Source organism: Nicotiana tabacum, chromosome 17, assembly GCF_000715075.1.
Source record: "Nicotiana tabacum cultivar K326 chromosome 17, ASM71507v2, whole genome shotgun sequence".
In the NCBI taxonomy this organism is placed as follows: Eukaryota; Viridiplantae; Streptophyta; class Magnoliopsida; order Solanales; family Solanaceae; genus Nicotiana; species Nicotiana tabacum.
The window spans coordinates 83,868,764-83,883,900 of NC_134096.1; the positions used below are offsets into that span (position 1 = coordinate 83,868,764).

At 35.2% G+C, this 15,137-nt stretch overlaps 1 protein-coding gene across 1 annotated transcript; it reads right to left on the reverse strand.

Annotated features, from left to right (window-relative positions):
- Nucleotides 1-13,662: 13,662 nt before the first annotated feature.
- On the reverse strand, nucleotides 13,663-14,040 carry LOC142171960 (uncharacterized). The gene has a single exon (XM_075235690.1). The coding sequence runs from the start codon at nucleotides 14,038-14,040 to the stop codon at nucleotides 13,663-13,665; it is 378 nt and encodes a 125-aa protein (XP_075091791.1).
- Nucleotides 14,041-15,137: the final 1,097 nt, after the last annotated feature.

Genomic DNA, 15,137 nt, shown 5'->3' on the forward strand with positions numbered 1-15,137 from the left:
TATTATTATAACATATCTAAATTTTAGTATAATCGATGGCGCACAAAATTGAGTTAATTAGATTATGTGACGACTGATATTAATTCAGTTTAATAATTGAATTAAAAAAAACCTTTTTTAAACTCTTTGCGTACAACTGTATACCCTGTTGGTATATCTATATACTATACTGGTATCATATGTTAGTTGGAACCTTTTTTAGTTATATTAGCTACATTTAATTGGTACACTGTTTGATTTTTCTTTAGTAATAGTAAAATAGTACAATATCTTGATTTTTTTTAATTTTTCTTTATGCATATGTATTATGTAATCATTTTGATTTTTTCTTTATGCATTTATTTTATATAATAGTATTATAGTACAATATCTTGAAATATATTATTATATTAATATGTGGTACACTATTTTTTTGATTTCTCTTTATGGATGTGTATTATGTAATAGTAGTATAGTCATATATAGTTGCCTGGAATTAATTGGTAGAACTGTATACCCTATTAGTATAATTATATGTCATAGTGGTATCATATGGTAGTTAAAATATTTTTTGATTGTTTTGGCTGCATTTTTAAGTGAATTCTATTCTGAAATAGTTTATATGATCATGTTTTGTTGTGTTGGATTTTCTTGTACCTATGGACATAGATTTTGTGTATTATGTAATAGTTTTTATAGTTATATGCAGTTGTTGGAACGACCCCTTACAACTATATACCCTATTAGTATAGTTATATACTATATTGGTATCATATGCTAGTTGAATCCTTTTTTTGGTTGTATTAGCTGCATTTAATTGGTACACTATTTGATTTTCTTTTAATAATAGTAATATAGTAAAATATCTTGAAATACTTTATTATATTAATATGTGGTACACTATTTTTTATTTTTCTCTATATGCATGTATGTTATGTAATAGTAGTATAGTCATATAGTTGTCGAAAATTAATAAGTAAAATTGTATACCATGTTGGTATAGTTATATGCCATATTGGTATCATATGGTAGTTTGAATATTTTTGGTTGTTTCAACTGCATTTTTAAGTGAATTCTATTCTGAAATTATTTATATGAACATGATTTGCAGTGCTGGAATTTTTTTGTGCCGATGGACATAGATTATGTGTATTATGTAATAATTTTTATAGTTATAGCCCATTGTTGGAACGACCACATACTACTATATACCCTGTTAGTATACGGAATGAGCAAGTTGCTTTGCGAATATTTAGCTTGCAATGTGAGCATGTATTTTTCTCATACTTTTATTGCATCCTTTAATGTTTTGGTACAGTAGTATAGTCGCAGATAGTTGTAGCAATATTCTAGAGCAATCATATACTATGTTGGTATATATGTATACCATATTGGTATCATATGGTACTAGAAGTCTTTTTTGCTACTTATATTTTTATTGCATTTTTCAATATTTTATTATCATTTCTATTCTAACTAGTATATATGGAGATTTGGCGACCGTAGATTATGTTTTCTTGCTCCATAATTGGTTGTATTACTGCTAATGATAGAGTGTGTACTGATCTTTATAGGGAAGGAGATCAAAGTTTGCATGGCAATCACGTGGAATTAGAAAAGGAACAAGAAATAAAGAAAAAAAATAAAGAAGGAGTCAAATTTGAGTGTGAAATAAGTTATGGTAAAAATAACAATAATACGCCCTGGGCAAAAATAAATGAATAAAAGAGAAAACAGTAAAAAATAAGAAGAAAGCGAGAAAAAAGAAAAGGAGAAAAGAAAGAAAAAAGGAAAAAAAGAAAAGAAGCATAGAAATAAAAAATAAATTGGAGAAAAAAGAAAAAGTTCCCCACAAAAACTACTATGGGTAGGAAATGTAATTAGTTTGATGGGTAGAAAAATAAATGGGTAGGTAAGGGTAAATAATTTTATTTTTGTGGGTAACTGTGTCATCCACCCTCTAAAGAATAGTTGCACATGTCTCCTTAGGCGAATCTCACATCGGAATGAGAGAGAAAAGTGAAAAATCTTATAAGGCACAACACAAGTCCACAAGGTATGTGCTTTAAAACTCGATAATAACGTAGCCCAACGGACAAATCTGTGATAGCTGTTGGGCCAAAACGGATAATACATGCCATGAGTTTGGATCGTGATAATATTTCATTGTAATTTGGTTGAACCAAAATAAGCTTTTTAAATCATGTTTTTTGGGTTTTGGTTATGTAAAAGATTTTGAACGACTTTCCTAAAGCAATGGACTAAAGGTGCGTTAGTTTAAAACACACACAAACATATTTTTTTGAGTCTTTTCTTTATTTAGTTTTTACAAAAATTACTTTATTTTGTGCAATCAAATCTCACTAGAGTAACAAAATCTTTGTAAGAATTCCAAAAACTCTTTTAGTAAAGGTGAAGGACTCTGTTTCTCTCTCGGCGCATGTTAACCTAACGTGCGCATCCATGGGGAAGAGGACTCAGATTCCTACTCAGAAGGTGATCAAAGCAAAGGAAACCAGTAAAACAATCTCAACACAGACGAAGAAGAGGGAAAATCAGGGAAATCATGCAATAGTGGAGGTTAATGGCAGTAATCAAAACCTAAAAATGGCGGCCAGTGAAGTTGAAAATGAGCAAAATCGAGGTAAGGAGAAGGTTGAGAATCGAGGTTCAGCACCATGCAGAGTTGAATTACCATCACAATTGGAAATTAATAAACCAATTGCAGAAGATATCAATGGAATAATAATGGCGGGTATTAATGAAACAATGCAAAAGCTGGAAAAATCAAAAACTGTCTTACAGGAATGGGAGGAAGGGATACAGGTACAACATTCTGTAAGTAATCAATTACAAAAATCCACTTGTAGGAAATCATGGGCTGACGAAGTTGAAGAAGAATCAGAAATTAGGGTTAAGCATTCGATTTGGAAAAATTTTGACATCACCAAAGTTGCTAATGTCGGCTTCAAATTGGAGTATGTGAATCCAAGTAAGCATGGGGAAACAACAATTTGTGAGATTGAATTAAAGGATATCACATATGAGATTGATTACTCGTAGAATGCCATAGTCTGCTATGTTCTGGGAACACATCCTCCTTTCAATGTGCTTAATAGTTACATACAAAGATAGTGGGGGAAACATGGCATCAACATGGTCTCAATATTGAAAAATGAAATTGTGTTGGTGAGGTTTGACACAACAAATGGAAAAAATAAGGTATTGTAGGGAGGGATCTATCATTTTGACAATAAACCTTTATTTGTTAAGGAATGTCACAAGTATATGGAATTTACTAGGGAAGAGCTCTATACTATACCCATTTGGGTAAAACTACCTAGTTTGGATTTCAAGTATTAGGGTCCAAAAGTGCTTAGCAAGATTGGTAAGCCTTTAATGGCTGACAGGAACACTGAAAACAAGATTGGGCTAAATTTTGCTACACTCCTTATTGAGGTAGATGTGGATTCTCCCTTACTAGACAAGGTATATTTTAGGAATGAAAAAGGTTCACTTGTAGAACAGAGAATTCAGTATGACTGGAAACCTATACTATGCAAGCATTGCCACAAAAATGGTCATTCAGAGGAAGAATGTAGGAGGAAGAAGCATCCCCCCCAAAGCAACAAAATGTTGTTCAAGAATTAAAAGCAATAGATACAAATAAAGGCCAGGCAAACAGTATTCAAAGTTTAACAGCACCAAGAGTTGAGAATACAAGACCAGTACTAGGGGTTGAGAATGTGACACTAAAAACTATAACTGAAAGAGGAAAGATGAACTCAGAAGGCTGGGTAACTCCTCACAATACAAGGAAGTCACCTAAGGAACAAGTACAACAATAACCAACAGGTCACAACACTTTTAGTGTTCTAAGAGAGGCCAGTACTAACAGACAACCACAGAGCAGCTAGGTATCACATGGGAGAGGCATTGCCCTGTCTCCTATATGAGATGGATAACATACTATGCTAGAATGTTAGGGTCTTAAAGGCTCCTAACAAACCAAAAGAGGTCAAACTCCTTTGTATCAAGGAAAATATTGGTATAGTAAGCTTGCTAGAGACTAAGGTTAAGGCAGGCAATATGGAGAAAGTAATAAATAATATGTTTGGAGGATGGCAATACCTCACGAATCTAGATCACCACTATAATGGTCGAGTGGTTATAGTTGGAGGCCTGACTACTATCAAGTCATGCATATAAGTGGAATTGCCCAAAGCATTATATGTTTAGTGACTAATGTTGTTATTCAAAAGGAGTTCTGTATGACAGCTGTGCATGCTTTCAATACTATCTTCCTACAAAGAGTTTGTGGCAACACTTAGAAAGTACTAGTGGAGGAATTAATATACCATGGATGGTCACTGGGGATTTTAACGCAATATTGTAAGCTGATGACAAAATAAGAGTGCTGCCAGTTAGTATGGGTAAAGCGGTGGATTTTCAAGTTTGTATTGATGCTTGTGAACTCATAGAGTTACCATGTGGAGGGTGTAGGTACATATGGAATGACAAACATGGAGATAATAGAGTGTTCTCCAAAATTGATTGGGCATTTGTCAATAGAGAGTGGTTGGATAACATGCCGGTGGTTCAGGCTGATTTTCTTGTAGAGAGAATCAGTGATCATTGCACACTTAAACTAAATAAAGGTTACTGGTACTTTGAAGGTAAATAGAGCCTTTAAATCATGCAATGTATGGGCTCTACATCCCCAGTTTAAAGGGATTGTAACACATGTGTGGCAACAACAAATAGAAGAATGTAGTATGTTTCAAAAAGTTAAGAAGCTAAAGATACTAAAGAAGGCTCTTAAGAAGCTCAATCAACAACACTTTAGAAGTATTCTGGCAGAAGTTGAGGATGACATGGCAGCTCTAAGTCAAGCTCAAATTAGACTGCATGCAAATCCTTCAAGTGTGACTTTACAAGAACATGAGAAGGCCATGTACCAGAAATTTAGGAAATCTTCTTATCTAGCAGAAATGTTTTTACAACAGAGAAGTAAGGCAAGCTGGATCAAGCTAGGAGATGACAACACTAGATACTTTTATTCAGTTATCAAACACAAAAGATTGCAACAAGCCATCAATTAGATTAAGGATCAAACTGGGGCAATACAAACAGACAGTACAAACATAGCAAATGTTCTTGTAGACTATTATGAATCAATGTTAGGAAGGAAAAAAAGAAGAAGAGCAAAAGATTTTCATAGCTTCCTGAAGAATGGATATACACTATATACTATACAACAGGTAGAACTGATCAAACCTTTCACAGCCAAGGAGGTGAAACAAGCTATGTTCAGTATTGATGTAAACAAGAGTTCAGGGCCAGATGGGTATGGCAGTAGATTCTATAGAGAAGCTTAGAGTATAATTGGTAAAGATGTCACTGCAGCTATATTGAAATTCATGAAGAATGGTAGATTGTTATGACAAATCAATTCAACAATACTATCTCTAATTCCTAAACTGTCGGTTATAGAGTATACAAGTCAGTTCCGGCAATAACATGCTGCAATGATGTTCTGTACAAATGCATCTCTAAGATGTTATGCATGAGACTCAAAAAAGCAGTATCCGTGCTAGTAGCAGAAAACTAGGAAGCTTTTGTAGAAGGTAGATCATTGATTCATAATGTTTTAATATGCCATGACTTGTTGAGACATTACAATATGAAGACCTCTCCTAGATGTCTCATGAAAATTGACCTTAGGAAGGCATATGATATGATCAATTAGGAATTTATAGAGGAAGCTTTGAAAGGTTTTGGATTTTCAGATTCTTTCACTAGTATGGTGATAACTTGTGTTACTATCACACATTTTTTTATCATATTTAATGGGGAGAGTCATGGCTATTTTGAAGGGAGGAGGGGACTTAGGCAAGGGGATCCTATCTCACCCCTCTTATTTGTTCTGGTTATGGAATATCTCTCAAGGGTGCTAAGCAAGATGAGTGATCTTCCTGACTTCAGATATCACCCCATGTGCAAGAATACAAGACTGACACATCTAGTATTTGCAGATGATCTCATGATATTCTTCAAAGGAAATCTGAAATTTGTTGCTAGAGTTATGGAGGCATTGCAGCATTTCAATGATGTTGTTACAAGGTTGGAGGCTAATTTGGATAAGTCTAGCATATTTATAGCAGGTGTGGATGATATTGCAAAGTAGAATATTCTCAATATAACATGTTTCACTCTAGAACCCTTGCCTATAAGGTACTTAGGCCTTCCACTTACTTCAAGGAAGTGGAACAAGATGGATTGCAAACAATTAGTTGATAAGATCACAAACAAAATCACTGCTTATACAAGGCAATTGTCATATGCTGGGAGATTGCAAACTATCATGGCAGTTTTGTTCTCTATATATAACTTCTGGAGTGTAGTGTTCATACTGCCTCAAAGTATAGTAAAGCAAGTTGATAAGAAATGCAGGGATTTCCTATGGGGTGCTACAGAGGACAAAAGGAAAATTAACCTTGTTGCATGGGACATGGTATGTATTTCAAAGCAAAATAGAGGTTTAAACATCAAAGGCTGTTGCAAATGAAACGCTAGTGTTGTTGGTAAGCTACTATGACAATTAGCTAGAAAGAAAGATATTTTAGGGGTAAAATGGGTCAATAATATCTACATAAAGGACAAAGAGGGATATGGGAACACACTCCAACATGAGATTGCAACTGGTATTGAAAAAAATTGAATTCCCTCAAAGTTTAAATGGCAGGATGGTATCAAGGAGACAAATATCTATTGACCACAACAGGAGAATATTCCATGTCCAGAAGCTATCAATACATGCTGGGGCCTCTACCTAAAGTAAGGGAGGTTAAGCTAATGTGGAGCTCAGTTATGCTTCCTAAACAGAGGTTCCTAGTGTAGTTGGCATGTCAAAACAAACTGTTAACCAAGGAGAGATTACAGAGACTACTGATTCATGTAGATGATCAACACTGATGTCTATGTGATCAGGCACAGATGGAGACATTCAGTTATGTTTCCTAAACAGAGGTTCCTAGTGTGGTTGGCATGTCAAAACAAACTGTTAACCAAGGAGAGATTACAGAGACTACTGATTCATGTAGATGATCAACACTGCTGTCTATGTGATCAGGCACAGATGGAGACATAGGCACACATTTTTGGTCAGTGCAAGTGGATTACAAACCTGAGAGGAAAGTTGAGCAGCTGGCTGGGCATCAAGATTCAGAACAGTGAAGCAAGCCAGGTGATCAAGTGAATCAAAGTGAGACGATGGAGCCAATTCCAAAAGGAAATAGTTGTTGCAGTATGAGGAGCCATGTTATACTACACTTGGCAAGCAAGGAACTGGAAAAAATCTTTAAAAAGTAAATGTAGAGAGAGATTTTTTGTTTGCATAGATTAAGAAAGAGATTGTAGATAGATTGGATACATTGTGTAGGACTAAAAGAGTTAGGAAAAGTCAGCCGCTGATTTAGAAGCTATGTAATTAGATGTGATGTTTGTTTTTGTTTGGAGATCTAGAGTCTAGAGCACCCTTCCTAGAAGGTGGCAAAAGACACTAGAGGCTCTTTAGGATGTAAAATTATTGTTGATTGTTATGGTAATATTCACATTTATTACCAAAAATAATTTTTGAAAATAGACGCCACAACTAAAACTTTCCCATTTGTTAGGATAAACGACAAAACTTCATGTCAAATTGTGAATAGGTGAAAATACACAAGAATTATATTAGCGGGCAAACCTGAAGTTTTGAATTTGAAGATTGACGAAAGGAAGTGTCCTCGTCATTTTTAATTCTTTTCCTTTTGAATGTTGATGTTGATTAAAGGGAAGTGTCCACATCCTTAAAAAGGAAAAAATATACTATATCCACAATCTTCCTAATCCCACCCAAATTTCCCTCTCTAAAGTTTGTTTTCAGAAGCTCCTCTTCATTTGATACTTCTCAAATTTACTACAGTGGGCCATGCTTACTGGGCCACCGACGCGTAAAGCTCTTTCCGTGTGGACCCATTTATACTCCTTTTAAAGATCAAACCCTCAAATTCTCAATTCTAATATCCTGAGCCACTCTCACTCAACAATGTATCGCCACACACACTAACACTTCTCAGAAAATCTCAAAAGCCCAAAAAAACCAAACCCTCTGTCTTCTCCCTTATTCTCGCTCGAATTTTTGGCGGCGGCTATGGAGAATCAAAAAGTTAAGTTAATGTGTAGCTATGGCGGAAAAATTCTGCTTCGACCTCACGACCATCAGCTCTCCTACGTAGGCGGCGACACCAAAATCCTCACCGTTGATCGGAACGTCAAGTTTTCCGACTTAGCCGCAAAGCTGAATTCTCTGTGTAATATCAACGCTGAGATTTGTATAAAGTACCAGTTGCCTGGTGAAGATCTCGATGCACTTGTTTCCCTTGTCGATGACGATGATGTGGAGCAGATGATGATCGAATACGATCGCATGCAAAAAGTTACCACAAAAACAGCTAGGTTAAGGCTCTTCCTTTTCTACCCGATCCAGTTGCCGGTGTCGCCTTCGACTCCGGATTTTCTATTCGGGTTCGATAAGGACTATAACCCGAACTCAAACCCGAACCCGAGTTTAACGCCAACAGCGGATCTTCTGCAATTGCAAATCCCAGGAATATCTGCGGTTATGGATACACCAAAAAATCAGGAAAGTGGTGGCGGCACAGTGGCAGTTCCGAAAATTTCTGGATCAGAGATAGTACGTGACAGCAGTAGCTTGCTGGTGAAGAATGTTCAAACACAACAAGACTTACGTGAAAGTCACGTGACAGGTGGGGCCTATGGTAATGCGGTGCAGATGGTGTACGGGGTACCAATGATGATGACTGGTGGATATCATACAACTGGGTTTGGACAGTTTGGTGTGCAGGGTGTAGTGGGTGGTGGCGGTCAATATATGGACCATCCTGTCTACAATTTCGTGCCAGCTACAGCAATGACATCGGTCATGGTCCCACCTGATCAGAATATGATGGTGTCTACAGCTGATACCCTTAGCCGTGAAATCAAAAGTTGATCAACGTCATTTATCCAAATTGAGGTTTTCACATATCATGTTTATCCTTTTCTTTCTTCCTATTTTTGGGTCAATATTGCTTATTCTAAAAAGTACATAGAGTAAATAGCGACGGATTTCTGGTTTCATTTTTTATTTTTTCCATTGTTATTTACTACTAGTAATATGTTTACTCTTTTATATGTGTAATGATTTACTCTTTTTATGGAGTATATGTTTTGGTCTAAGACTGGAGTTATGGTCATGAATCATGATTAGCTAAATTTCCCTAACATTCCCATTATGTGAGATTCTGTACATCATCAGCTAGCATTCATTGGAGAGTCGTCTATATTTTGTAGTGATAAACATTAGGAGTACAAGTTGCATACTCTTGCGATATTCGATTAAGCCTGAGGTTGATCCGCATAGCAATTTTCTTTTTGTAAAAATGCTTGAGAACTTTTTCTTCTTCCTGTTTTCCCCCCTAATTAGTAAAGTTCCTTTATCAGTGAGCAACAAGCTTGATTCTTTGTTCTTTTACATAATTAAATGGGGTTACATGTCACTGTTATTTGGGTACTTATGAGTCGTGATATTACGATTTACATTATTATTTTTTACCACTAAACTGTATTGGGAACACATACTTTTTTTTAGATTTTGAAATCTAAGGGTCGTGGTGAATAATAATTAAGATATGTTAATGCAGTGAATAGCATGTATTTAAATATTTTCTGCTTATTGCTAATACATTTATTTTATCCCGTCGCAAAAATAATAGTAATTGTATTCCTGCATTACTTAGTCTGGCTATCTTTTTTAACTATACCCACAGACTACTCATATGTATACGCTTAAAGTATTCGTAACCTACCGTTTGAAAATTTAGTTTCTTCATTATATCAAGTTTGTTGACGAAGAAATTTGCTAAACTTCTTCTTTTTCGTATTTTTTAAAAGTGAGCGACTTTACACGTTGTTCCTTACTCAAAGCTTGTTAACCAAACCAAACCAATCAATTAAAACAATAAGTAATACAATTAATTACAGTACATATATTGTTAAGTAGCGGAGTATGCATTTACCTAAATCTGAAATCTGGAGTCATGACGCAATCATCAGCCAGTAGCTACTTCTAGGTAGGAACTAGAATGAAACGCACGAACATCTATCGTATGCTACAAGTAATTATATATATACGTTATCTGTTTGAAATTCGCTTATCCAAAAGTGCATTTGAACAATGTTCTAGACATTAGGTAACTAATTGGTTAAAATATCATTAATTTACTGCATGTACATATTCATGCCAGAACATGTCATTGTCAATGTTCCATATTAATCATGTTCAGTGTTCTGGGCAAACTATGTGTTCATCATTCATGAATCACAATTATTTACTATCACTTTCAAGAATCCCCTATGTTGATAGAGTCTCTTGATATAGGCATTTAAGGATGGGTAAACTATACTAAATGGCCGTACAACCCAAAATAATTATCTTAATTACCCATATGAAAGTTTCTTACAATCCCCTTTTACTCCATTCTCTTTCCCCGTTGAAGTGTAAAATCCCATAGCTTTCTCTTTTGATAGACTATGAAATCCATATGACCCCATCATTTTTCATGTAATCTCATCACTTTTCTATCAAAATCCCATGCTTGCTCAGATTTTGCATTTCGTGTTTTTAGCTTAAATTAAAATTTTACAGATTTTCTTAAAGTCTTTTTCCAAAATTCCAAATCTATGAATTTTCAACTTGAAGAATTTAATATTAGATTTGAACCGGGTGCTATAATATATATCGTCTATAGTACCTTCGCGAAGTTTGGTTGTTAGAAATTATTGGGTGTTGTTCTTTAATGTGCAGACTGTGGTGTTACTGCTGATTTTTAGATTTTTTTTTTAAAGAAAATTAGATCCACCATTGAAAAATCTTGAATTTTGAAGCTCATGATAAATTGGGTTTTGTTGAGTTTGTAGTTTTCTTTTCTTGATTCTGATCGAGGTGTGCTCAAAATATTGATTGAAGGCTGTGGCTAAACTTTTAGTCAATTTTGATGGCGATTTGGAGTCAATTTTAAAAATTTAGGTCAAAATTGATGTATACGGTAGGGAAATGGTAAATTATATACCATTTGGATATACAATAATTAACTCAACAGGTACAGATAATAGTATATCATTACAGTATATAGTATAACGTAATAGTATATAGTTACAATATACTATTTTAGTATATAATATAATGTGATATTATACTGTTATAGTATATAGTATAATGAAATATTATACAACTACAATTTGGTCATTTTTAAATTTCTTAAAATTTCCCACTTGGCCCTTTTTCTATTTTCGAACAGAATTCTCATGCTTTTTTCAAACCTTTCCTAAATGGGGTGTTTGATGGAGTTTTATGGAGGTATTATTACTGACTACATCAAAAGTAGATGGAGTACACATAAAATAGTAATATACCTATTTGGTATATTTATATATCGTTTGGGTATACTATTGTCTTTGACACTAATATGTTATTTTGTCATACTAATATTTCATTTTTTATATTAATATATTATTTTGGTATACATATGCTAGAAACATTTTTAGTTATACACATATATAAAAATAAGATAAAAAATGAAAGAAAAAAGAAAAAGAGAACAAAATTATAATGTATAATCTATTTTTAGATAATAGATATAGAGAAAATAAAAAAAATATATATAAAAGATGTATTATATCAGTTATCTTTTTATATTGATATGAAGAAAAAAAAAGAAGGAAAAATAAGAAAAATGGAAAAGAAACGATCCAAAAGAGTGAATGGAACAAGATTATGGAGAAAATAAATAAATAAAAAATTAATTTGAGAAAAAAATAAATGAAATTAGAAGAAAAGGAAAAGAGAAAGAAAGAAAAGGAGAAAAGAAAGAATAAAAAAAGGCGGAAGATAAATTAATGGCATGCTATATAATGGGTATGACGGGTAAATAGTTTAAAATGGGTATAACCGGGTAAATTATTTGGGTTTTGTAGGTATGTGTGAATTTACTCCTTTAAGGATGAAGAGGTTGCTAGCGACCCTTTTTTTTTTTTTACTAAGGTTTATGATGTAAACTAAGAGTCCACCAAACTGTATAGAGAACCTGGTTCTCTATCAGTTCCCATAGAACACAACAATAAGTAAATAACACAACGATATTTACGTAGAAAACTCACAGCTCACGAGATTTAAAACCACAACCTACACTGGTAGGATTTCAACTTCACTAACTGGGCAAACTTTAGATTACAACCTATTGTAATGTAGGAATTAAACTCTTAATCCCTCACCTACTCACAATAACTATATTGCAAGCATCTTTATAATAACTCTATTACAATGTCAAAACAACCACACAGTTTATGGTTTACAAGATGTCCTACAAAATGCTTCTAAAAAGCTGAGTAGGAATTACAAGTGAATAACATGAACAAAGATACAACAATACTAAAGGACACACAATGTAATCAATATTGAGATCAGGTCCTTTGTTATGTCATTGTTTTGTTCTTTATTGCCTTTGGAGGAATGAAGGCGACTGCACACTTGAGAGTAACCAATATTTAGGCAAGTGTGTGAAATCTCTTGCCTCATGTTGGTAATATATAAGTGAGGTCATCAAAAATGATGCAAGGGAGTGTCCGGTACGCAGCATGCTTCAACAGTGCTGTTGTTCTGTTGCGTGTGCAGTGTAGCAACTTTAACAGCTGTTAGAGTTAACTTGTACTATGACCGGAGGAACTGATCTCTATCTGTTCCCTCTGATGTTCCCTTATCTGAGTTCATTGAGATGTAATGTTCTTACGAAATTGAAAAATTGAATTTAGGAATATTTGGGGAATTTTATTGAATATTTGAATTCTATTACATCCACTAATCAACTACATTCAACATAGAATTACAGAAATAGAAATGGAGCTCCCAATCTCTGCAACACACCTATAATGGAAATGGAATAGGGATTAGATGAATAATTAATTGGGTTGAAGAGAGAGAAAAGAAGAGATATTAGAAGATGACTGAGGAAGTTGTTTAGAGAAGAGAAATTACCGGTCAAAATATGCCTAACCGAATTGGGGTTGATCCTGTTATAGTGGATTAATGAATTGATCTGGGCCGTCCAATATTAACTAATCATAGAGCCTTATCTCTACCGTCGATTTCCACTACCCAGCCCAGCTTATTAATACTCATTGCACGTGCTGTCTCTATTGCACTTAAGATAGTTGATGCCCTAATATAATCCCCAATTCCCCTTTTACCTAATTTCTGACCACCATATACATAACATTCCCTCCTTGTTCAGATCGACCTTGTCCTCAAGGTCGGAGATTAGTGATGGAATCTGGAAATATTGGGAACATAGCGTAGAAAGGGATTCTTCCGCAGTGAAGCAAATGATCTAGCCAATCATTATTCTATCGATTATCCAAGTTCAGAACGAAGGGAACTAATTGCGCGGGTCGCCCGCATAGCTTTGGATTCCCAAAGAGAGTAGAATAGAAGAGCCCGTCAACTCTTTTTAGTTTTAGAATGTTTAAATAAGTGTCTGTAGACGCTTGGTTGCGGATGTAGCCCCAATCTTCCCATGTAGCCTCCTATGGTCCAAGATTTTCCCATTGCACCAAAACCCTCACCTTTGCAACGTTGTTGACCTTCTCTATTGGACGTTGTAGGATAGCTATGGGCTGCACCAAGACTGCACCATCACTGTCACAGGCTGTAGGTTGTGTCTGCACCTCGATCTGAGGTCCAACCCTCTTTTTGAGCTGGGAAACGTGGAATACATGATGGATTTGTGACCCCGTCGGAATCTCCAATCGGTAAGTTACTGGTCCAATTCTCTGTAGAACTTTGTATGGTCCATAAAATCGTGCACTTAGCTTTAAATTTCTTCTTACTGCAATAGAAGTTTGCCTGTAGGGTTGTAATTTCAGATAGATCCAATTTCTTGCTGCTAATTCTCGATCTGTCATGTTCCGATCTGCGTAGAACTTCATCCTAGCTTGTGCTTAGATAAGGTTCTCCTTTAAATTTTGAAGCATACTCTGCCTCTAGGCTAGGTTAGCCCCCAGAGTAGTGTGAGTGGAGTATGGTAAGGACCCAAGGTTACTTGTGGAGGTGGATATCCATATAGAGCTTCAAAATGAGTAGTTTTCAAGGAGTTATGGTAGTTAGAGTTGTACCACCACTCTGCTAGTTGTATCCACTTAAGCCAATGTTTTGGATTATTGAATATCATAGCTCTTAAGTAAGATTCCAGGCATCTATTGAGCCTATCTGTCTAACCATCTGATTGTGGATGGTATGTTGTAGAGATGTTCAATTTTGTGCCCATGGATTTGAACATTTGTTGCCAAACTTGGCTAGTGAAAATAGGGTCTCTATCTGTGACTATAATGCTAGGTAGACCATGCAACTTGTAGACTTCCTTAAGGAATAAGTCAGCTACCTCATGAGCGGTGTAGGGATGTTACAGGGGAATGAAGTGCCCATACTTAGTAAGCCTGTCAATGACCACCAGGACTGTATTTGTGTGCCCAGATGATGGTAGGCCCTCAATAAATTCCATAGCGATGTCCTTCCAAGTTGTCTTTGGCACTAGTAGTGGTTGTAATAGCCCCAGGTAGTGTACATTTTCAATTTTAACCCTCTGACAGGTGTCACATTCTGAAACCCATTTAGAGATGTCTGTCTTCATGTTTAGCCAGTAGAGAATCATCTTAATTCTCATGTGTGTGCCCAGCTGCCCAGAATGTCCTCCTAGTGGAGACTGATGTAGTGCTTCAAAAATCTTGGCCCTAAGGCCTGCCCCTCTCCTTACAAATATCTTGTGATCATACCTGATGATGCCATGATGTAAGGTATACTTAGGGTTGCCCATGGGATATGTGATCAACTCAGTAAGATGTTGAGCAGTTGTGGTGTTATACCCCATATTTTTGTACGTAAGAGTATGTCGTAAGTCAATTGATGTAAGCTCAGAAATGAGATCATCTTTGAAAGTACATAAAATAAGTTAATCATGTTACCTTGGAGGTTACAAATATTTAAGACCATAAACAACAAGTAC